Consider the following 27,736-nt stretch of genomic DNA (forward strand, 5'->3'; position numbering starts at 1 on the left):
CATATCCCCAGGAAAAGAGAATTCTCCATGTGGAGAATCAAGAGCCCTTACCAGAAGTAACCTCATTCTTCTTTTCCAGACAATATTCCACTTCAAAAATGCCACTTCACCCCAAGGTACTGTAAAAAAAGTGTGTTTTTACTGGCTTTACAATATGAAGCACTTTGTCCCTCTCCTGTTGGGATTCTCTTACTTTAACTTCCTCTCTCCTACTGGAATACTCCTACCTCATCTCAATGAACTCATCATGAGGAGTCTGGGAAGGAAAAACAAACACAGGAACAAAACCCCAGTTATTCAGAGTACTTCTACTTTAAATTTAGCAGGGAAATCTAAAACTAGATTCTGATGCACTTAACCAGCAGGATAGTGTCTGGCACTATGGGTGGAAGATGGGGAAGAAGACTGGATTTCTGATGTGTAACAAAAAAGAACTTTCTTATTTCAAATGTTTTTGCTGTCAAGAAATTAATTTCAAACCCAGCTCCAGTGTTTAGCTTATTATGTAAGCTGCTTCTCAGCATATATGATGGCAGATGTTGGATCTACCTCAGCAGGAAACATGTAATCACAGCAAGGTAAATTAATTAGGTTAGAGGACTTGCTTAGAACTCCATGGCACTACATGGTGCTACTCAGAATTACCCTCAGCAGTCAACTTTTTCTTCCAGGTTTCTTTGAGAATACTCTGGTTTAACGAGAAGTGACTTCCCAGATCATTCATGTAGTTTCTGTCTGTCTTCTGCAGAAGAGTATAGTTCCTCAAACATTAAAAAGTGCTATAATTTATTATATCATCCTATTTCAGTCAAACCTTGAACAAATCTTTATCAACTACTGGTGCTTTTAATACAGTGTCTCCCACTTAATTCCATGACTTGGAATATGTTCTACAATTTTGCACTCAAATATGAGATGGCTGACAGAATGCATAACAAAACAAGAAAATTGATGTCATCAAGTTACAGTTATGAACACTACAGAAAGCATGTTACTTCAAATGCAAACCTGCAAATCAGTCATCTATGTTAGGTATTATTACTTCATAAATCACACTGTTCATATTCAAAATCATTTGTTCTAAAATGTGCAAACTGAAAGTCATATATGAGAACATCTACAACAAAGGGTTAGGTATATCATTAGATCTAATTTTCTGAAAGCTTAGGCATGCAGGCAAAATATACTATAATAATTTGGCCACTTCACCTACTAAGCAACCTAGGAACACGTCCATCAGTGATTCAGAAAGAGGGATTCTGATGCTGGTTAATCTACTTCCCCTTGCAAGAATGAGAGATGACCAATATCAGTAACAAACCCAGAATTTGCACCAGGTGCTGAAATCTCTAAGTCAGGTCAGAAGTTACAAAAATTACTGTAAGATCCATGCAATAAGCAATACCTCAGACATAGCTGGTGGCATGTTTCTTGTTGTTGAACAGACCTGCTAAGCACACCACTCAGTAAGTCTTTAGGTGTGTTTTTAAAGTAGCCAACCCCTCCAGTGCTGGCACCGTAGCCATGGCAGCACAGAGCTGCTGTGGCTCCCTGCTCAGGTGCTTTGCTCTGTGTGACCTCCATGTTGCTCTGTATTAGCAGCAACTGGTGTTAACTTACACAGTTAATTGGGAGCTGGAGCTGCTTGCCAAAAGGCATGTCCTTAATGGCTGCAGCTATTACCTGGGTGTGCAATAAAATAACATGCTGCTGCTGTTCTAGGTCTAGAAAATTCTATGAAAAAATTTAACTTTAACACAGTGAGCGAGCTGCAACTCCCACACCTTGATAGTACTTTATATTATCCCTAGATAGCATTCAAATGAATTAAAAATGCAGCTATTTAAAGTAATATGGGGGAAACAGGACTGAGTAAGAAATGTATCTCATTTTTTCAATATGAATGCAAACAGAAGTATCCCTGCTAATATACAACAAAAATGCAATGCAGTGCTAAAATGTGCTTAATGATAAAGTACAATATCAAAGAACGATAATTTTACACGGTAAAGCATTGCAGTTGGCTTGAACTCACACTTGCAGACTGATCACTTTATCTGTCTTTTAAAATGGATCACAACTCTTCTATGCACAATTAAACAACAACGTACATTTTTCACACAACTACTTCACATTCCATAATAATAAACGCTCCTCTGAATCACTGCCTTGTTTATAGTATATCTGCTAGCTCTGCATGTCTGGTTACTAGGTATCAAAAGGCCATTTTAAACAATAATATAAGCATTATAAGCATTTTCTGCAGACACTGCATAGGCATTAAGCAATAGTACATATTCAGAATACAAATAAGCATAGTAGACCATTCAAAATATCACATATAGCCATGAAAATCATATGTTATCACCTCAAATAGCACAAACAGAATTCTCATGCTGGCTTTGACCAGCACTGTATTGAACACAGAAAGCTTCATTGCAGGAAGCATCCTTTCAACACAGTAAATGGCAGCCTGTGAAGATCTGATTTATATTTGGGTTTGAACTTTTTAAAATGAATGAAAGGCTGATGCCAGTGACTTGTTGCAAATGCAGTGACATCCCCTCAGAGACGTCAAACCAACCTCTGCATCAAATAAAAATGATACTACTGTCCTTCAGAAATCAGCTGGAACTGGGACACACCATAGAAAGATTCTACACAACTGAACCTAGTGTTTCATAAAAAAATACATGGACATACAGAAATTATATCTAGTAGATGACAAGTCACAGAAGACTACTGACAATATTTCTATTCCTTAGAGTAATCAGTAAAATTCTAATTGCATCACTGTCAGTGATGACTTACTGTAGCAGTATCTGAACTAACATAACACACTCAAGTATCTCAAAAAAACCCCAAAACAACCTCTTTCCACAGGACACAGTCCTTCAGGAATTCACTGTCCTGCTCCAGTGACCCCACAGGCCACAGGTCCTGTGATAAAATTTGCCCCTGTGTGGACTCCTCTGCATGGACTGCAGCTTTATTCAGGAAATCTCTGCCTTTTCTTGCTGTGGGTTCACGCACAGGCTGCAGGTGGGTCTCTGCTCCACCCATGGACCCCACGGGCTGCAGGAACACAGATGCCTCACCACGGGCTGCAGGGGAATCTCAGCTCCACTGCCTGGAGCACCTCCTCCTCCTCCTTCTGCACTGATCTGGATGTCTGCAGGGCTGTTTCTCTCACATATTCTCACTTCTCTCTCTGACAACTGCTGCCCAGTGGCTTTTACCCTCTCCTGAACATTCTATCCCAGAGGTGCACCAGGAGCTCAGCTGTGCCCAGTGGTGGGAACAATGGCTGTGCCCAGATGTGTCCAACACGAGGCATCCCTGACCTCTTCCCACAGAGGCCACTCCTGCAGCCCACACCTTGCCAACAGAGTAATCTACTGTGTGGGCATATTCTTCTGAAGACATTTTTATTGGGCTACAACTAGAGGGCTCGCAGTTAACTGTAATTGTAAATCTGCATTACATAAACACATTAATATCAAACTGCTGCAACTACTCCATAGGATAATGCAAGATGACATTAATAATGACTAAGTGTTTCTGTAATTACAGTTATGAACACTCTTTTAAACATACATTCTTGGAACAGAAAGACAAGGAGAAGACAGGATGAGAAATGGGAAGAGCCACTCTTCCAAGCAGCATTTACTCCATCACAGGACATTTGACACAGAAGAGCAGTGGATTAACAACATTCATTTAATTCATACGAATATATACAGAAATCCATACATCTCCTTACTTTTTGGGTCTGTTTAACACAATTTCAGATTAATACTGACTCACTAAAAGCCATGCTTATATTTATCAAGGAAATTAGAGCACTAGCACACTGCTAACTTTAGTGGTATCTTCCTATTTCTGTGCTACAGTAACAATCCAACAGAGGTTGAAGTCCACTGTAAGAAACACTTCTGGGATTTTTTTTATTATTACCTGTGATAGAGTTTAGTAATTTTCATCTAAAACAAAATCTCAAATATTCACAAACATGTAAACTTGTGTGTACATTAAAGCGTGCACACGTATGCATGAATATTAGATGACGTTTCTTTAGTCCCACTGAAATAACATATCAAGCCAAAGTATTTATCTATCTGAAGTGCAGCTATGCCCTCAGCACTCTCATGTGGATTAAAAGAAATCAAATGCTGTAGCTTGTGTGCTTCCCCCTGACTGGCACGAAATTATAAAAAAAAATATAGATCGACATCAACTCACTCACTGGAGCATGTTGCCTGAAATTAGGAATGTTTTGTGCATTAATTTTTTCTTCTGACAAGGGAGCACAGAACTGAGAGTTCTTGTTTCAGTCTAGTATTACAACATTGTTGCATAAAGCATTTTGCTTTCAAGCCAAGAATTCCCTACAAACCATTAATTTAAGATGTTCTATTCATTATCATGTGAAGATATTTCTTCCTAAATATGTAGCTCAGGAACTGCTGACAAACTACTTGAAATCATTTTTTAAGTGTATCACATAACCCTCTGGCTAAGGCTAACTGAAAACTAATTAAAATCATTAAGATGATGATTTGAACAAGAACAAGAAAAAACTGTCTAGATGAAATTATGAGGAAAAATTAGATACCACTTGACTAAATCGTGCCGTTAGACACAGTGCTTCTCATTTGCAAAAAATGAGCATTTCTTTCCCTCTCAAAGGGGTTTTTGACCTTTTAAGGCACCAATATCCTCAACCCTCCTCAGACTACCACGTTCATCTTCTGACCCAATGCTCCAAAAGAATATTTATCTTCCTTTATGGGCAGAAATAAAACTCCCTAAACTGTAAATAGAACTTGTTACCAAATTAAATAGATTTTTACTAGATCATCCGAACATTATTTCAGACTTCTGATAAAAATGCAAGAAGACAAATAAGAAACAAGTTGTATGACATCTGATAAATAAAATTACATGTATCATTTTCCTTCTATAGACATGCCAGTCCTTAGTCCAGAATCCAGCCACTGAGAAAAAAACCAAAAAATATTCAAGCCTGTGGTCATCAGAGAATAGAACAGAGATTCAAATCTCTTCTATCTGCCAAGAAGACTGAACATCACATACCAACAACTGCTTTCACAAATCCAAGTGGGGAGAGTAATGAATGAAATTTGGAATAGGAAGAGAATTCCAGTGGTGTGACTGAAAAAAAGAATGCATATCTTGCACTGTGAGCCAAGACGGCTGATAAACTATGTCTGTTGTCTCCAACTTGAGCAACAGTATGAGCACTAATGAAAGAGTTCAGAAAATGTTTAGCAGTGTATGCCAAGACCACTGGGTGAAAGCCAGTTTAGAAAGGAATTTGAAAGAGAACCTTTATCTAGGTTGATGAACTCAATCTAGCATGATGATCCAAATGCCAGAACTTAGATAAACTGAACATCCATCTTGAATTTGGGAGTCCTGCATTTGCCAGAGGAAAGAAAGTGTAAAAGGTACTTCAGCCATGAACCTTACATTAGATGTCATCCTCAACTCAGGGCGACACTGGCAAACCTAGAGTGAAGAACACTGAAAGCCTTTTATTCACAAGTGAATGATATCTAAGGCTGATTGTGCATATCATATATTAGCACATTTATTGCCACACTAATGATGAGTGCATATGTTCAGGTTTTGTTTATACTGTCACTTCTAAAGATTCACTTTGTCTATTTCCTAACTCCCTTACTCAAAAACGAGGGAGGAACACTTTCTCAAGAAAAACTTTGGAAGAGATTTTATATAAACACCTAAGCACATTATGGGTCCTCTGAAGACCTCATTCAAAGGGATGTGAAATACTGGGACATTCATCTGCAATGCATTTAAGTGTTATGGATATATTTATACTAAATTATGAGAATAATTCAGAAAAAGTCTCACAATGCTACCAACCAGTGATTTTATCTAGTGGTCTTTTGGTTTTGCAAAAAGGTGATAATAGTCACTTGAGGCTCAGTCTATGAAAGCCAAAGCAGATGCTGAGCTGAGCTGCAGGCAATCATATCCCAGGAAATGGAGATCAGTACATGGGGGGAAGTTTTAACATGCCTAGCTAAAAACTAGAAAAAAGAGCAACTGGTAAATTTTAGGCTAGTGAACAGTTTAAAACCAGTGGTCAGATTTTACATATTTCTGTGGGTGAAGTACTAAGACAATGACTGTATTACCAGAGTGAGTTTGTAGTTCAGCAGAATGCACAGGTTGCTGCTACGGAACAAGGTCCAACTCCATGCAGTGCAAAAAATACATTAAATAATAGCATCACAACTATCTTTTAAATTTAGTGAGCATAATATCGAGATCCTTTGTTTTGGGATACCTTTGCTTTTTCTCTCACCTCTTCTTCTCTCTCAATCTTTTTATAACAGATTTTGATTATAATATGTTTCAATGAAAATACCTAAGTCTATCTTCCTTCTCTCTCTTACTAAGCTCTGTCTGCCTGTTTCTACTTCAGATTCATTTTCATGTCACCCATCTGTTTTCTTTTGGCCTTCCCCAATAATACCAACTTTCTATTTCTTCTTTCAAACCTTTACACTCCCCACGCAACAAAGCCAAACCTTTGATTTGCAAAATATCCCTCACAGAAATCACCTGAAAAATCTGAGTATTCCATTTAAACAGACTCAGATGAAGCAGCATTTTAAGAACAGTACTGCTAATAAACGCTGGACAAACAGATAATCTAATGTTGAAGGGAAACAAAGTTAAATAAAGACGAACCCGATGGCATCCCTTGACCCAAGGACAGCTTCATCGGCGCGTTCACGTGATCCCAGTTGAGATCATCATCATCCGACTGACTGTAGCCACAGGAACTGAGAGGCTCATCAAAAGTGCAGCACCCTGTTAAAGAAACACAAAGGTAAAAATTAAGGCATGCAGGAAACAGATTATGAATCTCCAATCCCAACATCTGCAACATCATTCAATGCAGGCTGTGTCATTTTTAAATCTTTAATACAAATTATTTCTATTTATTAATCTTCACTTTCTGAGAGGGTATAAAATTTATTCTCATGAATACAAAATCCTAAGGGTACAAAAGAGAAAATTTAGAACTGCAGACAAATTTTCTCTTATGATCCAATCATCATGTATCAAAAACAAAATAGCGAAGTAATAGCAGTAAAACCACAGTATTAAAAGACTGCAAGATTGACATTCTTCAGAGAAAAAAAAATATTCCATGCCCAAAGACCTACACTTTAGAAGAAAACTCTAAGGGTGGGAACACCAGTTTTCGTTCCTGTATCTTGGTTTCCAAGTAAAGGAAAACCTAGGTGCTCCCAAGTGTGCTGCACTGCAAACAGGTACCAGCATAGCTGTTTGTGGGATCAGTGCCTCTGGCACAACACAGCACATCTACCTCAAAATGTCAATCTATGCTCAGCCTCACAACCTCTGAAAGAAAACACTATTATTTCCTCTTTTTTTCTCACTCTCTTCTAAGTAAATTAGAAGAGAGTAACATTGTATAAAAGCTCACACTCCTCCAAGCTGGGGTAGGGAAAAAATTAATGTCCCAAATTTAGAAGAATGGAGTTTAACATTATCCACAAGAAAATGGAAAAGCTTTCATTTTTTTCCTATGGTACAGAGGAAACTTCAGCTTTTTTATACTGTTATCATCTAACAGGAGACTAACACAGGGTTACAAAATTCTGTTTTATTTGATGTTTCACTCCAGTGAAGAATGACATCTTTCCTATTTTGGAAAATAAATATCACACTAGTCAGAGATATTTCTGTCCATATTAAAGGAAATTCTCCAGCTGTTCAAACAAAACTAAACTTTAGGGCTATTCATCATCTTTGCTATCTGTCCAAAGGCACAGTAGGCTAAGCCTATCCAAGTCATATTAAAATAGGAAACAGACAAGATCTAGCTTAAAAATTACTTTTAAAAGCTGAATTTTCTTAGAGCACTATAAATGGCATTACAGAATACCATATTGTCCCTTTTTCACTAGGATAGAATTAATTTTTTCCCAGGGCTTAAAACCATGACACTTACCAAAAAGTAGAAGACAAAATTCCATTACACCTGACAACCACTACCTAACTCAAGTCCAGCCTTCCTAATAACTAGTCCAAGTGTATATTTGACATTCATAGCAAGAACTTTGCAAGCATATAATCTTCAGCAGGAATTTTTATATGCAATCACTGAGGAATAAAATTTTTTCTTCTTTTAATCATGAGACTATTACACTGGCCCTCACAGACATACCATGTTTGCCCTGCCCTCGAATACAGGTCATCCTGTACTAGCATCTGTTCCAAAATATCTTTCTATAGGAAGTCTCCAATATATCTAAGTGTATGAGGGAAATCGATGCATCTGGAAACTGCTTTTTTCTGTGCAAAAGATTCAATTAGATAATCCAATGGGAACAGAAAACCCATTAAAAAACTCACAACTCCAAATTCCAACATTTTGCCACAATGTTAACAAGAGATATAAACTCTCTCTCTCCTGAAGTCAAAAAAATTCAGAAATACATGAGATTTTTATAGAGTATATTAAATAACATCTGCAACATTTCCAGAGGGAAGGCTTAGAAATTTAGGCAGTCATTTACACATTTTTTTTTTTCCTAGTACTTAAATTACTTGCATAAATACTCCTTCAAACTTCATAAAATACACCACAAGCTAAGTTTCAGACATATAAGCTGAACATCAACTTCAACAGACATATTCGTGCTTTTATAAAAATAAAAAAGAAAGGCAGTTTCCTTGCCAAAGCACTGCTAATGATAACAGGACATAAATTTAAACACCAAGTTATGCAGTCTGCAGTGTAGTCAAGCTTGGCAAAAAATATATACCCAAATGGAAGCTGGCATAAATCAGGGTTTACAATTCAAACCAGGACCAATGAATATATGGAATAGTTCCCACACCTTATTACATCAAACGTATCTCTAGTGATAAGAGGACAAAATAGTATAAAGTGTTTTCTTCCTCAAATCCAGAAGCCCAGCCAAGCACTGCAAAATATCCAATACTGGGGAAAAGGCAAGATTTGTGATTACAGATGGTTAATAAAGGCTTCTACCATTCTAATGAATTAGGAAGATGTCAGAAATGTGGATAAATAGAATGACCGTTCTATTTGTCTAGACCATTTGCCTGTCTACATAGGATCCTTTCTCACTGCTTCTTTTTCTTCATTTCTCTTGCAAGTCTATGGCTGAAGGATGTTTTTCCATCTTTGCCATTTACATCCTTTGTTGCATTGCTATTACTATAACTTCATCAAAATAGGTATCAAATCTTCATGTCTGCTACAGGAATTCCTTCAATTCCTAGGCACCTTCCACCCTGAACTAATAAAGTTCATCAAGTATCACTACGAGTAATCAAGCTGTACAGTCACCTATCCAGAAAACTGACCAGCATACATTAGATCTTTAATAGCACAGATGTCAAACCATGTTTCTTTCCACAGTGAAACACTGAGGACAAAGATGAATACTAATAAAGGCTTTGTACAGCTATGACTTTTTGTTAAGTCTTTTGCAGATTAAAATTGCATACATGGCATACACAGGTGTTGGAAGTAAAGGCAAGCTTGCAACACAGAACATCTTAGTGAACAAAACAAACAACAAAAAACCCACTAGGCCAAATCAGCCAAGAAACAATTACTGTAAATTAAGAGCCATTAAAGATCCTCATGACTTACTGTCACTATAGGACACGAAACAAAACGACACAGACTCACTGCTGCTCCACAGTAAAAAAGCAAACTTTTAATCTCTGACTCCAACATTTATAGACTTCCAAAAGTGGCAGTGGATTGGAGGGTGAAAGTGCCACCTCTCCGATGACACTGGACAAACCAACAGTCCATCAAATTTCTCCTCCTCCATAAAAGAATGCAAAACAGTAAGTTATTTACATAAAGTGTGTGAGAAAGTTCGTTAGAACAATGTAAACATCAGAAGGCTTAGAAAAACTTAAAAAATCGGGGTGACAACTTACAACCAGGTCCTGGAAGCTCTGCCTCTCACATATGACCACACTACAAGATGAAGTTCTTTAGAAATGGGTCATTAACTTTTGAGAAGCACCTACTTTTGCCTCTGCTGAAGTCCTCCTGGCTGCAACTGTGATGCTTTGTCTGTTTTCTAGTCATGCTTCTCTTATTGTGCAAAGTTTTCAGCTCTTGAAATCGACCCACGGTATCAACAAGGACTGGTAAAATCTGAGCAATTATCAGGTCTTTAATGTCTCTCATCACTGAGCTGTTTTGAAACACGAGCCACTGCCAAGACAGGCCGCTGTTTATAATCAACCAGCTCGCTTGAGAAATCTGCTCAGTTTTTGCTACTAGAATTGATAATAATAATCAAAATACATATTGGCTGTTACACAGTTTAATCAAGCAAAGCAATTTCCCTGCCTGTTATATTGACATCATAGTTTGGATGGCCAAACTGTATTTTAAAGGATGAACTCTATGCTGACTGAAATATTTATAAGTAAAACAGAAGATACATATTCCATTAAGATTCTTTGGCTTGTGCTTCATTTTATAGATATTTTTGGATTCCTAAGGGGAACTAAATTGACAAATGCACAAGATGCAACACAGTCTATTACAGCCTATGGTTCTTTCAACTGCAATTATCCATTTAACCATCATGAACCCAGTTCAATATCACTATGCCATTGTCTGAATGTAGTCCTTTTTGGATTCTTCAATTCCAGCTGGCTAAGTTACTTCAGATCTTGAAAATTTTATGAGCTTAAACAAGGAATATAATTTACGATGAAAGCACCCAATTAAAGTAAAAGGGATAAAGAATACACTATATTTTCCCTAATTTGAATAAATTTTTATTCAAACTATTTTGTGTTTTTGAGACTCTTGACATCTGTTAGGAAGCACTATCAGATAATACCTTAGCAAACAGTAGGATAATACAAATCCTTTAAGTGACAAAAAGTAACATAGAAAAAAGTTCAAATTAAGCTGGGCACTGCTTTATTTCTGTTGATTTGATATACTTCAGAGATCTCAGATCAATATGTACTTTCCATCAAAAATTTGCTGCCAAGTGTACAAGTGCTAAAACTAGTAAAAGTCTTATGAGTGTCAGTGCTACCAGAAGGGAATATAAGTGCATACCAGAACTGATGCAATGGCCCTGCTTTGGAAGAAAAACAACTTTTTCTTTGCAGCAAAGCCCTATGGCTTCTGATCTGCCATAGTACCATGAATTCTGCTGCAGAATACATGCACCCACAAGGTAAGTTTAGTAAATCCCCCGTTTTCCCAGTATTCTTCTTTATCTCATTTAAAAAGTATTGCGAATTCTGTTCTCTGTTATTTTTTGTTTCATACTGGACATGAGGTTATGTTGATTAACTCGAAGTGCAATGTAGCTATACTTTGAAATAAAAACTGAAGTGTAGATATCTGATCAAAAAGCTGGGACACCTAGACCACATTTCCTATCAGGAGCCTTGGATATTGCAGGGAAAGATTAATCTCCTATTAGGCAATTTATCTTCCCCTTCTATCTACAGCAAAGAAGAAGCCTCTGCCCAAACCAACAACATAGCATTCCTCAGGCAACTGCATTCCCTCCTGTCCTCATAAACATGCCTGCTTCCAATGGACCAAGCACATCACCAGGACAACATACCAAGGCAAATGAAAACTGAAAAACCATGACAAACTACAGTTGTTAAGATTGTGAATCAGTCAGCTTATCCTCAAGGGTTACTGCTCTGGACAAACATCTTATCTAGACACCCTCATGACAACGGAAAGTGATCTGAGAAACACAGCATTAGGAAAATGGGATCCTGTGCCGCTAAGCTGACAAACCAACCCATCAGAGAATAACCAATTTCTCCTTTGGGAGAAGATAAGGAGTCATAAAGAGGAAAACAAACCATTCTCAATTATAAACTTACTATCAGAGAAAGCTTGCCTAGTTCAAAACCATTTGCTTCTCTGAAATCAATAAATGGTTGAGCTAATAAAGGTTCATGTAAACTAACTTCAGCTATGTAAGTGTATGGTTTAAAGAACTTAATAGAAACTGAGCATACTGGTCTGCTGGATCCTACTTTGTATGTAGATTCTCAGCAAAAAGAAAGCTCTACCTGCCCTTTCAAAGGTGGTACATTATTACATGTTGAAAGGGCTTTCCAGACATGCTAGCTCAGAGATAGCCAGTAAAATAAACTCTTCTCTGTGTGCCTCCAAAGCACACACAGAGAGATGCCATGTATCTGCAGTGACATACATGCACCAAAAAATCTTATCAAGGCTTTACAAGTGAGCTTTCAACCGTGGGTAGTCTGTTTTAAAATAGAACATTTATTTTCTCTCAAAATATACCAAGGTTTGTTTGTTTGTTTGTTTTGTTTTGTTTTGTTTTTTTTCCTTCCAAAGGCAAGTGTTCAGATCTCTAAAATAATTCCATAATCTATATTACTGGTCAGGGAGCCTGAAAATCCATGTGCTGCATAAAGCTGATCTCATTTAAAACAGTATCTACCTTTCATCAAGTCTACATATGCACAGGAGTGAGAGAGAAGAGCAAAAGGAAACAGACTTTACAATCAGAGACCTTTTCTGATTGTGGCTCTGCTCAGAATGGGTTTTGAAAAAGGTAGATGGAATGGAAGAATTGTCTGGGAAAATCTCACAAGCCACAGCAAAGATCATGAGGTAAAAGTATGCATTTAGGAACTAAGAAAGTCTGATATTAATTCTGTCCCTAAGGGAGAAAAACAGACAAAAAATTATACAAAACTGTGCTAAGACTTGTGTAGAAGGTGGTACAAAAATGCTAGAGAATTACAAATTTCTGGACACAATTCCAGCAGTATGATGACAGGATGACAGGACAGCATCCCAAAAAAAAAAATCAGAAAAATACTTAAAGCTGTTATTTAAGAGTCTTCAAAACCTCACCATGTGTTCACAAAGCATTTTAAGTTGTTCTATGTTCTCCCCCAACTTACCTGAGAGAAACTGAATCAACATAAATTTTGCCAAAAATGTTTCAGTTTTGGTGGCACAGCATAATGTAGCCAAGTTGAATTCTATGGAAAGCATATTTGTCAGTTCTAATTTCCCCCAGAAAGCTGCCCCAGCTTAGGCAAATAAAATGGTTTTTAACAATTACATTTTCCTTATAGATACTGAGAATAATTCAAACTTTGGGTTCCTGGACTTCACTGAAGAGCCCTGAAAAAAGCCTCCTCTCAAAATATGCATTTAAACTCCTTTGAGCTACCAAAACAGAAAAAGAAACCACTCACCCAAGCAAGACAATTAATAAAGGCTCCTAAAATAAAAATCATCCATCTTCTCTAAGCAAATACAATCCACATGTTTGTGTCATTTTTATATCAGTGAATATTCATGAGGCCCATGGGAAAAGGGGTGCACATTAATATTCTATGAGCAAACTTATTTCTGGCATCATTTAATGGTGGGGTGTTTGATTTCATAAAATTGGTGATAGCTTTTCTTAATGTATGGCATCAATTATACAGGCAAGTGCACATACATGCTTACATACACAAATTATAACCCTGCTGCAGTTGTCATTAGTTAGGACTTCTACCAAGAGAAATATGTGAGTGTTCAATCCCATAAAGAGTGAGCAGGATTATGTAGAAATGCATTATGGAGATCCTGTTTTGAGAAGTACTATTAAAGCAAGCATATTTGCAGAAGTCATCAGATTTTATGCTTTAGTTAAAGGGAGGATATCATGCTGGGCGTTAAAACTAACAGCTATTCTTTCAGTTTGACATGAGTTAATAGTAAGAGACACTTCTTGTGTGAATAACTGCTATGGATAAATTTTATTGGCTGTCGGGGGGAGCAGGTTGTTGGGTTTTTTTTCTTTATTTCCTTTTTTTTTCGTCTATGTCTTTTTAAATTACTCTTTTAATGCTTAAATTGAAATCTAGACTAGGGAATTTATTTTACAAATGCACGTTATGATAACTTTCTTTAAAAACCCTTACAAAAGAAAGCTCCATGTGAGAAATACTTTGGAAATACTTTCCATGAACAACTAAAAGTCCAATTCGTAACATCTTTTTAACCTACAGATGTATTCACCTTATTAAAAAGATCGCACTGGACATAGCAGTTGCAAAAGGGAGACAGGAGATTTACATTTTTACTGGAGCTGAGTAAATGTGACGAAATTCTGGACTGTGGTCAAAACCACTACACAAAAATGAATAAATAAAAGGCGAATTTCCCATATGTTTTGCATTTTGTTTATCACAAATACATGACAAAAATGTGCTTCAAACTGCAAAAAAATCTCTAGTATAAACAGCCTGAAACATTTCAGCACAAAGCTTTGACCTACAAATAACTAACAAAAGGAACCTTCTCCAAATACTTAAAACAGAATTAAAAATTCAAATTATATTCTGGCACTGGAATAAGCCTACAGAAAAAAAAGTGCAACTGCACACCTATTTCATATAGTATAAACCATAGGATTTATTTAATTTCTTTTTATAGCTACCACCCAGGAGTGCTCTAAAGAACACCTTTTTAAACACGTAAAAGCATTCAGTCAATCCTGGCTGGCAAAGAAAGCAGATGCAATGGAACAGAGATATGGGAGATACGGCAGAAATTTTTTCTCCATTTACTTGAAATGGAGACTAGTAAGGAAGGTGATCAGGAGGGTGGGATGCAGTGAATTCACATATACAGAAGGTAACAATTTCATAGGCATACATTCACTCGACACCATGCAGCACCTCTCAAAGGATCTGAAACGAGACCTCTGTTTTGAAGTCCACAGTAAAACCCACAACAATGTCTCTGTACCCTTTTCTAGGGAAGAAAAGGAAAAGGGGGGTGATTTTCAGCGCAGCCCCTGGACAACACTGCCCCTCCCAAGTGCAACTTTGAAGCAGCAGCAGCCTGCAGCACTTCACCCTCCCGTCAGCTGAGGGACAAAGCATGTACCATAGGGATCTCTCTTCCACTCAGCATCTATTTGTGATTTCTTAGACTGGGAACAGATGCTGCCCCTATTAATTTAATTATTATGTAGAATGCCTCTAACCTTTTCTCATTTAGATTTTATTGCCATTTTATCTTCACTTCTCTTTTCAGTATACTGAGGAGAGATCTATCACCAAAATACTTCCAAGCATGTGCAGATGCAATGAAAGAGAAACATCTAAACACAGTACGAAATTGCTAACTTGATTTCACTCTTTCTTGGTCTCATTTGCTCCTACAGAGCTACCAAGGCCTAAAGGCAAAATCCAAAGCTGTTTCCTTAGGTGAAGTGCTACCCTAACAAAGGGTAAACTCAAGAATCACTCACCAGTAATCTCTCAATATGGTATTTACAAGGGATGTAAACAGTTGTGCTGATCTGTTGAAGATGATCAAATTCCAACAAAATAAGACAGCTGTCTACTTTCAGTAGTTTCATATTAATTCCACTTTTTTAACTGATTATCCTCAAAACTGCTTAGTCCTTTTTATTTCACCTCACCCAAGCATTCCAGCATCTTTATAACTCACTAAAACAGCACAGTAGAGCTGTCCCAGAAAGATTTGTCCAGGGAAGGGGAGAGAAGAGGAGGGAAAGGCATTTGGAAAGCACCACAAAACTGTACAATTGGAAAACAAGACAGAACCGCACAAATTATATTCAAGAAAAAATAATATGTAACGGAAAGTCTGAAATGAAATAAAATGCAATTCAGAAGGAAGGAAAAAATAGGGTGGGGAGATCTACTCTTTTTTTCCATCCCAGCTGGGAGGAAGAGCCTTGCAGCCAAAATTTATCATAATACAGGGTCTGCTCATCCCAACACTCTATTTAAAACACAGTATAACCTAAGAAACATACAACCATCAAGACTGTGATTATGAGACCACACCAGACCATTTCTCTCTAACACCTGTTCAGGAAACACCACATTAGATTTTCAGTTTGTCATGAAGACAAACCTTTTCATGCTACATCCATCCTAGGGCTCTGGGGAAATACAGCCTAATAAAAGACAGTCAAAACACCTTTTCCATAACCAGCCTGCCAGCCATTCAATTCACAAAGCCATTAAATTCCTGATCCCAGCTGAACCTGCTTTTCACTAAGGCACTTCTTAATAACTTCAAAAAACGGCACTTCTTTCTTAAAATTACGAAAATCCAGCACCTTCATTCTTAGTTAGAAATTGTGCTATTCAGTTCTCCCCACAAAGCTTTTTCCCATGTTAGAATGGATAGGCAGGAATGAATGGATGTGAATGAAGGCAAACAAAACTGAACAGCCACTGTTCTTTTGTCTATGGTTGTGCCAAGAGCCACACAAGTTTTCACCAAACAAACAGTGATCAGCTGCATTTCATGCTATGAGACTATGGAAAAAAGGACTATGTTGCTTCAAAACATTTATCACATAAATTTACAATTCAGACTGAGCCAAAGGACACTTGTTCTGACTGAACAAACCAAACTACAGTGTTACTTCCCAGGTCAGTGTATCTTAGTTCATTCCTCGTCTCCCAGCATTAGGTAAATGGACACTCGTTGACAAACAATCCTTATGTTCTTCCAGACTAATCAAAACCTGTGATATTTTATATCACTTTAACTACTGTGTAACAACTGTATCTGTTAACAACACAGATTATATCTGAATAAAAAGCAAATAAGAAGCTATTCTGATTTTAAAGCACAACCTAATGTTTTTCTAAAGTAAATAAATACAACAGTGGAGAACAGTTCAAAGTCTTGATTAGGTAAAAGTCACCTCTAAGGCAGTGGACCCACGGCAAACCTTATGATACCATAGCTGAACTGCTCTTACAGATAGCATATCCTCAAGGGCAGCCCCAAGACTAATTTCTCCCCCAGATTTCACAGCTTTTACAGGCAGTAAATACTGCCTCTGAAGTTATCAGATATCAGGACTGAAGACAACCTGTTTTATCAAAATCCAATTTTGATAGCTGAGAGATTAACTATTATTTCAGCCTACTATCAGGACATTCCGAGCTGAGTAATTTTTTGGGTTTGCTTTTTTTTTCCTCCCTTGATCTTGTCAAAAAAACTACTACAACATGCTATTTATCTCTATATAAAGGGATTTTTTTGAGAAACCTGACAGCATTCTTCTCATCTGCCAGTTGAGCTTTTAAAATGTATCTTCACCTTTAAACTCTTCAAGCTAAAAAACACAAGTGTACTTGAAGCTCAATCATTCTCCCTGGTGCTATACTCATTTTTAATGAGCCTCTTGTCTTTACGTCTCCCAGCAGACTCCACAAAGCAATCTCAGGTGCTGTGAAACCAAGGCTTGATGCTTCTCCAAACCTCTGTCTTTTTGAGCCTGAAATCTTCCTGCTAAACCCATATGGGACTGATGGGCCATTTCAGTCAAACCCAATTTCACTTATTTATCACAAGACTCTACTTAGAAACTCTGCTGTGGATTGCTTGTAGACACAATCTGTTTCCAGCTTTGAACTTTAAAAAGGATTTAAGCAGTCAATCTCATATCATTATAAATCCAACATGCATTACTTGCCTATTGATTGTGAGAAAATAAAAGTTTGAAGCTTGATTTTAGGGCTAATCTTTCCATTTGCTTGATGAGTTCTGCAGTTGTTAGAGAACACTTAATGCATCCTGTTATACTACAGCATATTAAGCTCGGATGAAAAAATACAGACTATTTACAACACAGCTCTACTTTAAGTAAAGAACAAAGGCAGTGTTAGCTTTGCTAGTCTCAAGAGGTTTTTCAGCTATGCCAAATTAAAAACAGGAAAAGAAACCCTAAACACTTCTATATAATAATAATGATGAGATGAATTTTATAAATCTTCTGCCCCATATATCAGTAGTTATATTCTACTTCATCAATGGTAGAGCAAATTAAAAAATAGAACACATTGGTACTGATTCTTTTCCTTATTAAACTACTCTACTAGGTATTTTTCCCTATAAATTTTGAGTGTAATAGTTTATCATCTAATTAAACAAGCTGTTTATGTTCTGACTTCTGATGTGTGCACTGAGACATCTGAGAACCAATGCCATGAAAGAGTTTTATGCAGATCAAACTTTAAATCAGACATGGAAGCCCCTGCAGTCCCTGTCCTGCCTGTTAACCCAAGAATCCTGCCACTCTTTTTTTTGTTTCTTTTAATATCTCTGGGTTTTCCTTCAGGTGAAAAAGACTGTTACTCGTTTTGATTTTCTTCTTAAAGTCCCCATGTATACATTTTCCATGCAACGACTGTGAAGTGCTGCAGACTTTAGTTCTGTGATACAAGCATTACGTCTACAATCATTGCTACAGCTCTACTCGATCAATAATTCAGGAAAATAATTAATCTCAATATTAGTTACTGCTGTCATAATGACTCTGTGACTGGATGAAGGAGAGCAGGACCTCCACCTGGAGGTTTTTACCTGTGCTGCCCTGTGAATTAACCTGTAGGAGGTGACAAAGTGATGAAGCAGTCAAAAACCTCCAGCAGGCAACTTCATCACACGGGTAATTAGTTCACTACATCAATAATGCCTCCAGTCATTAGCAGCGCTAAGGCTGAATCCCAGGTCTGCTTGCTAAATTCAGATAGCACAACAGGCTTTAACTGTGATAAAGGCATAAATAACTTTCTATTTTTAAATGTAGTTAGCTACTGCTTTTTTTTCCCTTAGTTTTAGTCATTATCTCTTGCAGTAAATTATACTTTATTTCATTCATCTTACCTATAACCTTCTTTCAGAAGCAGAAGAATTCATTAATTTTAGAAACCTCTGGTATTTTCATAAGGTCTCATCAGCTACAACAGAGACCCACATTTGACACTGCTGAAAACATTACAGCTGCACCACTGACCTGCCCAAACTTAGATGACCCGAGGAGCAAACTCTTGAACCTCCCACATAGCAGAATAGGGCACTATCACTACAATATCCAGATAAAATAATTACTTTCAATACTTGCCTATAAGAGGATTAAGTTAGTAGTAAACTCACTTAAATGTTGTACTGTAACAAAAAGAAAAATTGGGGCAACACAATTTTTCTTTTTCCAACTAATTTCCAACTTTGCTGAAACTATTTCAGGTCTGTTTGAGTGACTGTAATCACCTGAGTATGAGCAACTCCAAAAAACTGCCAGGTTGATTCAAATTCTTTTTTGTTTTCCACTAATTTGTATTCCACACCTGATGAAAGGGATGTTTTTTCCAGGTTGTAATGCTGGAACAAGCATCTCTGATCCTTTGTGAAAAACATCTGATATTCCTGGGACACCAGTATGCTACACTGGGAAGGTCATGCCCTCTCAGTTGCCAAAGTTTGCTTTGGGATAGGGATGAAAATAAAAATTGCTAAATGTATGCTCATGTCTCCAAACAGTATAGATCATTGAGTCATTGATTTATGACAGATGAGGCTAGCTCAGAGGTTTAGGCTCAATTACTTGAAAGCACTGATATAATATTACTATTACTTTTTATATGTTATATATACATATATTTTTATGCATATTTTCAAGTATCCCTCTTGATTTACCTTTAATTATTTATTAGCCAGTAAAACACTTGAGCTTTTAGCAATTTTCACATTTTTTCAAATGCATCTTACTTAAACATTTTAAAACTTCATACAAGTTGTACTTGGTCTCTGGATCTGAAGCAGCAAATAGATCTAAAGATTTTAAATAGATGGTAAGAATTGTGTGTCAAGTGACAACAGCCAAATAGTTCCTGAGTATCTGTAAGGCTGGAGACTCCACAACCACCACGGGAAATCTGTGGCAGACTTGTGTTACATCTTTCAGTTTCCTGATGTTCAGAGGGAACCTCTCGTTTCAGGCTGTGCCCACTGCCTCTGCTCCCCATCACTGGGCAACACTGAATAGAGCCTGGCTCTGTCCTCTTTGTACCATCCCCTCAGATATTTATAGACATTGATAAGCTCCCCCTGAGCCTTTTCTTCTCTAGGCTGTGCAGTTCCAGCAGTCTCGTCCTTTTATTGTAGAGACATACTCCAGTTCACCACCTTTGTGGCCCTTCACTGGATGTTCTTTGGTTTATTCATGTCTCTCTTGTACCGGGGAGCCCAGAACTGGGCCCAGCACTCCAGGTTAGGCCTCGCCAGTGCTGAGCAGAGAGGAAGGATCACCACCCCAGACTTGCTGGGAATATACGGTGGCCCTTCACTGGATGTTCTTTGGTTTATTCATGTCTCTCTTGTACCGGGGAGCCCAGAACTGGGCCCAGCACTCCAGGTTAGGCCTCGCCAGTGCTGAGCAGAGAGGATCGCCACCCCAGACTTGCTGGGAATATATTTCTAATGCAACCCAGGATACCACTGGCCTTGACTGCAAGGGCCTGTGGCTCATGGTCAGCCCAGTGCTCACCTTGATGCACAGGGCCTTTTTAGGCTGATCTCCAGCTGGTCAGATGCCAGCCTGTACTGATGTCAGGGATAATTCCCCCCCAGGTGCAAGACTCTGCATTTGGCTGAACAGTTCTTCAGTGTATCAGCCACCCCTTCCAGTTTTGTGTCACCTGCTGAGGGTGTGCTCTGCCGCCTCATCCAGACCATTAATGAAGGTGCTGAACAGGACTGGTCCCCTCAAGTCGACCACCAGTCACCGCCTCCAGCTAAGACTACGTGCCACTGACCATCACCCTTTGGGCCTGGCTGCTCACAGTGTTCTGCCTGTCCACTTCTGCTCATTCAGCCTGTATTCCATCAGCTTCTCTGTGAGTTATGGCAGTCAAGGTGGAATATATGGTGGTCTCTCCCACCTATCAGGTCAGTCATTTCACAATAGCTGGTTATTAAATTGCTCAAGAAGGTCATCATGTTGGTCACTTCCCCTTGGTGAGTTCATGCTAACTCCTCCTGATCTTGTTGTCCTTCATATGCCTGAAAACAGTTTCCAGAATTAGTTGCTCCATCACGCTCTGAGGTGAGGCTGACCTGCACATTGTTTCCTGGATTCTTTTACTTGCTCTTTTGGACATTTGTTTTCCTCTAGCTCTCAGGCACCTCTCCCAGTTGCCATGATCTTTGAGAGTTTATGAAGAATGGCCTTGTAATGACATCACCAGCTCTCTCTCATGCATCCCCCATTAGGTCCACAGGTACCAAAGGAACATCCACTTACCCCTCCAGTTTTTCCAAAAATTAATTCATTTTATTCTCAGCCTGAATTTGTTTAGTCCTTCAGGCTTCTTTTTAGTAGAGGACTGCTTCAATTATTAAACAGCAGTTCTCTACAGCATGTTTCCAAACCTAGATCAAATCTTGTAAATACAACTTGCTGAACAGACTCTAGGTTTAAGGAATTTCAAAGGTGGGCTTCCTAAGACTTAATGGTTCAGAACAGTTCTTCTTCCACACTTCCCTGAGTTTACGGCCGTTCATGAGTGGAGATGTTGCATGAGCTAGATTAAGTACTCCAATGACATAGTAATAATGCCAAGTGTTCCTCCTGTTTCAGATATTTCTGATCACACATCACAGAGCCTGGTTTCTATGTCTTTCTCAATCGCTGTCTCCTTGATAACGTTTCTTGAGGCTGGATGCACGTCTTCATTTCTGTATCAGAACATACAGTTCCACCTTACTAGGTGACTTAGCTCTCCTCTGATCACTACTTACCATGGCACTAAACCAGCTGTCATTTGCATGCTTTTATCAGTAATGACTCTATATTTCTTCCTCATCACTAATAAAAAGGTTAAACACCATCATATTTAAAATTAATCCTCCGAGGACCTCCACATACTCTACACTGATTACCTATTAACCATTTTTCTGAAAGATATTTGATGTACGATGATGATTCTGTACCATTCCAATTTCTAAATCAACGTGTCATGTGGCACCAAATCAAACATTTTACAAATATTAAATGTCACATATCTCTGAAAAGTTGAATTTCTTCGCTCAAAACATCACATTCTCCTGAGAATAGACAATCTCTCAGAACTTTATATTGAGTGAAATTACCCAATGAAGAATTACAGATCTGTAACACAGGTTATTCCCAGGCAGCCATGCTACTCTGCACCAAATTAATGTCTGTTTGACAGACTTGGTCATCCAATTCGCCCTTTTAATGCTTTGTCTTACAAATTTTAAACAATTCCTAACTTACTTTTCAATACACATCTATATCTCTTTCCTCCACTTCCTCTCCATTTTGTGACCTATTTTATTTTTCCTCCTGTCTTAACAAGACTACACCAAACAATTCTATTATTGCAATTAGTAATATTCTGCCTACAGTTACTTCTACTTCTTCCAAATCCATATTAGTTCTGTTTCCAGAAGTAATTGCCAATGAATTGTGAGAAAGAAATGTCTTATTCTCACAATAAACAAGCACACCAACATAGCTTCACAGTTTTATGATGCTGGTGTGTAAACTACCAACAACAGCAGTAGGGACAATACCAGGCAATTCCTAATCTATAAAGGAGTTCTGAATTGTGAAGCAAGGAAATTCTTTCACAGATCTGTTCTCTCTTAAAAAAATACACAAGCAAACAAACTAGAAAACCCTAAGACTTAAGTACAAGAACAGAAAGCCAGACATTTTTATATAGAACCGACCACTCCAAAACATGCCATGAAATTATCATATAAAGCCATACACTCAAGAGTAGTGATGCAAAACAACCACCTATTGCAGAAAATACCCTCACAATCAGTAAAGTCACTGCTTTTTTAAAATAGCTCCACTAAGATGGATTGAGACTTTCAGGAACACACACACACACACCTTTTCACATAATTTGTTTTATTCACAACGGTAAAAAAATTGTGACATAACTCACCTGGGGGCATGAATTGATTAGCAGTGTTCTGGGAAATCTGGTATTTTATTTAGAAAGGCATTGATTTGCAAACAACAGGGTTAAAGAAACAGACCTAAACCAAACTAAATAAAGGACTAAACAAACATTCATGGAGACAGGGAATTCTGTGTATGAGAACTTTCTGGAGAAAAATTTATATTAAGTTTTTGTTCTTTAAAATTTAGATGAGTACTTCCAAGATGAATGGCCGGTTTCACTGTTTTTAATAGTTTCTATACCCTAGAAGGTTATTTTATTGATGTAAAATTTAAACCATGGTTGACAAAATGCACCACTGCTTCTCCACAGTTGTTAAAGTACTGCAAAATAATGGAATCTCCTTCCTGCAGAAAACTGCCTCATTTACAAGACAAGTGTCCTGCATTTTATGCATACATTACATTCAGACATATTTTCCCAAGTTCTTGGCAGTTTTTTTTTTCTTTTGTCCCTGTAGCCTCAGATAAGCCTGCGAGCAACCAATAATTAATTTAAGCAACCAGAATGAGACAAAATTTGTATTTCCTATTTTTCTTACTCCTTCTGGCACATCTACCTTTCATTTTTTAAGGCAAGTATTTTAGTCTAGCTTCAAATTCATGAATACTGTAGACTTATTTAAGGTAAATGCTATACTAATACTACAGTAATTTTCCTCCTTCACTGATTTGCAGCAATAGATCTGTTCTTCAGTGCCAAAGGACTAGGGGCATGCATCCATACTCCAACCCTTGCACCTTTTTCTGGTTTTGGGGGAGAAGTTGTTTTGTTTTGTAATGATTTGTTTTCCAAAAACAGGCATACTGAAGAAATGACCTATTCACAGTCCATCCTTTTAACCAACCATACTTCAGATACAGGACATATGGGTAATAGGGATATAGCACATGGACTCAGCTGCCCTCTGATCACATCCTTCCTTGCTAAGAGAAGGCACAAGAGTCTCATTCTGGTGCCTGCTTGCTGTTGATCCTATGACTTGCAAATCTGCAATGCCCAAACTCTGGCATTTTATTTGTAGGGAACTACTCTCTGTGTTACAATATCCTCAGGATTATGTGGTGCAAGTGTCATCCACGAAACGTGACAAGAAACAAAACTTGAAATCTTTTTTGGTAAAGCAAAGCATGGTCACTGTGAAGGTCCACATGCAACAGACAAACAAAAAATAAAGCCATAAAGATGGCTTCGCTATTTTAAAAAGCACACTATCACATCGAGTTATGCATGAAGCGAGTTTCAAGATAACATCTCAAATTAACACTGCTGCAGCAGTTCTCACAGATGGCAGATCAACAACAGCTTCTGTACTGTAAATCCTGTACTAAAAACTGTAAATCCGTGCCTTTAAGGCCCAACTCTCGTAATCATCTTTGTTCATCTTTCACTGCATTGCCAAAAGCCCCTAATTAGTATCATCTTAGGCTGCCTTTCACTGCTCCTCAGCCTAATCATTTGACTAATTACTGGCACATAATCTCAGTGTCAGGTTAGAAGATGTTTTTTGAATGAAGTTAAGCATATGGAAGAAGTCCCTTAACTGGAGGGCATGGAAGATAGCCTGTGTTCAGCTTCAAGATGACCCAGAGTAGCAGGTAGGCAAAACCATCGAGCTTGGCTGAAGGAAAGGGGGAAGAAAGATGCAGACACAGCCAAGAGCAAATTCACAAACATGATAATACACAAAGGCCAACAGCAAGAAGCTTTTACTGGAGAAAGGAAAGACTGCAGTCTGAACATTCATTCTAGCATGATAGGAGGGAATGTGACTTTGGATTTTCAATGAGTTATACAAAGGAATACCAGCAAATTCTGAAGTAACTAATGGAGGAAGGGAGGAAAGCATACAGAAGTGTTTCTTTGCAAAGGAAAGAAAAGAACACAACTGATTTAAGGAATATATTGAAAGGATCAGGAGATAGTAAACATAGATGACAGAAAAGAAAGCATTGGAGGTGTACCCTAGAAAAAGCAACCAGAATAATTAGCCAAGGAGCATGGGAAAGCAGAAACAACAGTGCAGAGAACACTGCTGTTCTCTGAGCCACAGATTTGGATTTATAGTACAGCCAGACTCTCTAAGTTGATGCTATGGGTCCGATGGAAGCCACATTCCAATAGTTTAAAGAATTTCTGACATCCCTCAAACTGTAGTATTTCAGAGCTTTCTATGGTAAACAGAGCTTGAAGACTTTACTCTGCAGTCATTGGCAACAATGCTGCAACAGGTCAATTCACAGAGTTCCAGACTTGGGCCATGTCCAACAGCAAGTAAATCCCACCCTGGGGAGTCACTACCAGGTACTGCTGTTCCTGCATCCCCTCAATAATTCCACCCATCCCTGGTAGGCTCCTTCACACACAGAGGTGTGGTCCAGAAGCAAATGCTCACTCTAAATCATCACATGCCAAGGCCTGGAAATCAGAGTTAGCGCACCATTACTTGTTTTCCATGGAAGTATTTTGTGGAGTACCATTACACAAGACAAAAAAAACCCCACCCAAACAACAAACAAACAAAACAAAACCAAACCCTAAAACCACAAACCAACAAACAAAGACAAAAACAAAACAAAAAAAATAAAAAAACCCCAACAATTTTCATTTTTATTTAATTTGCTTCTTTAACTATCATACAGGCTACATACAGTAGTATATTAATCTTAACAAGGGAAATAAAAACTGAGGGACCTGCTGCACCTAAGGGCTAAAGAGACTCAGGAATGCACTAGGATTTACCTGCCCTTTACTCTGGACACAGATGCCTGGTAAGAAAATCAGCTCCCTGACAGCCCTGGCCCCCCCACCATATAATCCAGTGAACAAGCAGTACTTGTACTTCTAAAGGGCAATCACAGTATGGCTTCCTATTTAGGGTTGGTTGCTGCTATTTATGTCTCTATGCAAGTTTGTTTTTAAAACAGCTTTGAAAAATCTCTAGTTTAAATTAAATGTTTTGTAACACATGTCAAAACTGCAAGTCATTGAACGGTAGCAGAAAGCTGACAGAGAAGATGCAACTTGCTCAGTACAATTCTCTGGATCTGCTAAGCCAAAAGTTGTTTAATACGATTTATCACACCCTGGAGTGTAGTTAAATAATTGTGATGGATGGCAGCATGTCTTAGTCTTTTCCATTTGTTAAATTATGATAGATGAATTATGCACATTAGTGAATTTCAATGAATTTTCTGTTCACCACGCCTGCTTCAAGAAAAACATCCAGTCAATAAATAGTCTAAATCCATCTCCCTCATAACTGTACAAGGTTCTAGTATTATGATAAAGAAGCTGAAGGCCAAAAATGCTTCAGAACAAGTCCCTTGACATTAGGAGCAGCAATAAAGGTATGCATGTAAGGTACCTAACCCTTTCTACTTTCTATTTTTTTAAATAAAGTAACTCAACCTGTATCTGGTAAAAAATGTTTGTTATTATCGTTTCATGAGAACTTCAGGGGAGACAAAACTATAATGAATCAAGCCTTCCAAAAGACACAGACATGGTTTTTTTTCTTCTAGCAATTAGCTAAGATGGTATCAAACTCACATATTAAAAATTATGTAAAAAGCAATTCTTTCAAAAAAAACCTAAGAAAGGTAAAAAAATACATTGCTAAATAGAATATTTTCTAAGAATAACTCCACTTGAGCAGCATTAGCTACTTAAGCAACTGTTAGGTAATTATCTGGTTTCTGACAACAACCTCACAGAGAATTCTAGGATGTACTGCTTGTCATTTTAATGAAATCCCAGAGCACTAAGCATCAAAAAAGACAATCCATACCATCTACTTTTCCAAAGGGTTTTTTATCCTGCCATAATTTTTGCACGTGACTGCATCTGACTTATAGCTATTTTGGTTTCCACGCCTAACTAGTACAGCACTCCATAGAATCTTTGTTTGGAATTATTCCTTCAACTGGATTGGTCTTCATCTACTCACAGGTGTAGAGCATCTGAAGTTCCTGAGGGAAGACTATAAAGTGTAAATGACTGATACAGCCTCCACACATAACTGTATATATTTGTGAACTACTGCAACTCAAAATGTCTGACAGATGCACTACAAAATTAATGGAAAACACTTCTGATTGTGGATGTGCTGATGTGCACCAGGAGAAAGTCTAAGAAACCTATGGACGTACATCAGTGAAAGACAAGTCTACAAGAGAATCTAGTCTTTAAAGGAGGAAACGAGACCAAGAAAACAAAAAATATTTGATTTGACTACATGTGCCACATATTTCAAAGGCTGTAGGGTATTTACTTTAACTGCTGGTGAGGTATAATTGAAGACAACTGAAGCACAGCATTTTTTATATGATTCACACAACAAGAATGAAGTACCTTCCATAGTAGGCTTTTGTCAAAAATAAATTTCAGGACTCAACTTAAAACACCTATTTTAAAGATTAGGGGGCATAAAAAAGAAAAGAAAAATCCCAAACAACTAAACTAATAACTTCACAAGCAAGTTTCTCCATCTTTGATGAAAGGACTTATGAAAAGTTTATGAAAGTACAGACATGAGGCAGTAGCTCTGTCAAATCTCACCAATCTGGTCTGACTGACAGGTATACAGCTTCACAAACACATCCTGACAGTTACACACACTGCAGCACAAGGAATCTTATTTAAAATAAAGTTTGCAAAAACTAAAATGTGACATTTACAAGACTTCTGAGCAAAAAAACCTCAGGGACAAATTCAATCTGTATTACCTTCATTTCATCCTGGCTTTCCTTGAATATATTGTCCCAGGGTTGTACTTCTGATGTCTCCTATCCAGATATAGACCTAATACCTAGGAACTACCTTGTCACTTTGTGTCTGC

At 37.8% G+C, this 27,736-nt stretch overlaps 1 protein-coding gene across 12 annotated transcripts in view; it reads right to left on the minus strand.

The window, feature by feature from the left end:
- Nucleotides 1–27,736, minus strand: part of PTPRM (protein tyrosine phosphatase receptor type M) — a 444,086-nt gene that overhangs the window by 335,652 nt on the left and 80,698 nt on the right. For all 12 annotated transcript variants that reach the window (XM_039706015.1, XM_039706013.1, XM_039706011.1 and 9 more), the window contains exon 2: nt 6,748–6,870. In XM_039706015.1, coding sequence (XP_039561949.1) covers nt 6,748–6,870 — 123 coding nt within the window. The remainder of the gene's footprint in view (nt 1–6,747; nt 6,871–27,736) is intronic.

This window comes from Passer montanus, unplaced genomic scaffold, assembly GCF_014805655.1.
Source record: "Passer montanus isolate IOZ18808 unplaced genomic scaffold, ASM1480565v1 scaffold19, whole genome shotgun sequence".
Lineage (NCBI taxonomy): Eukaryota > Metazoa > Chordata > Aves > Passeriformes > Passeridae > Passer > Passer montanus.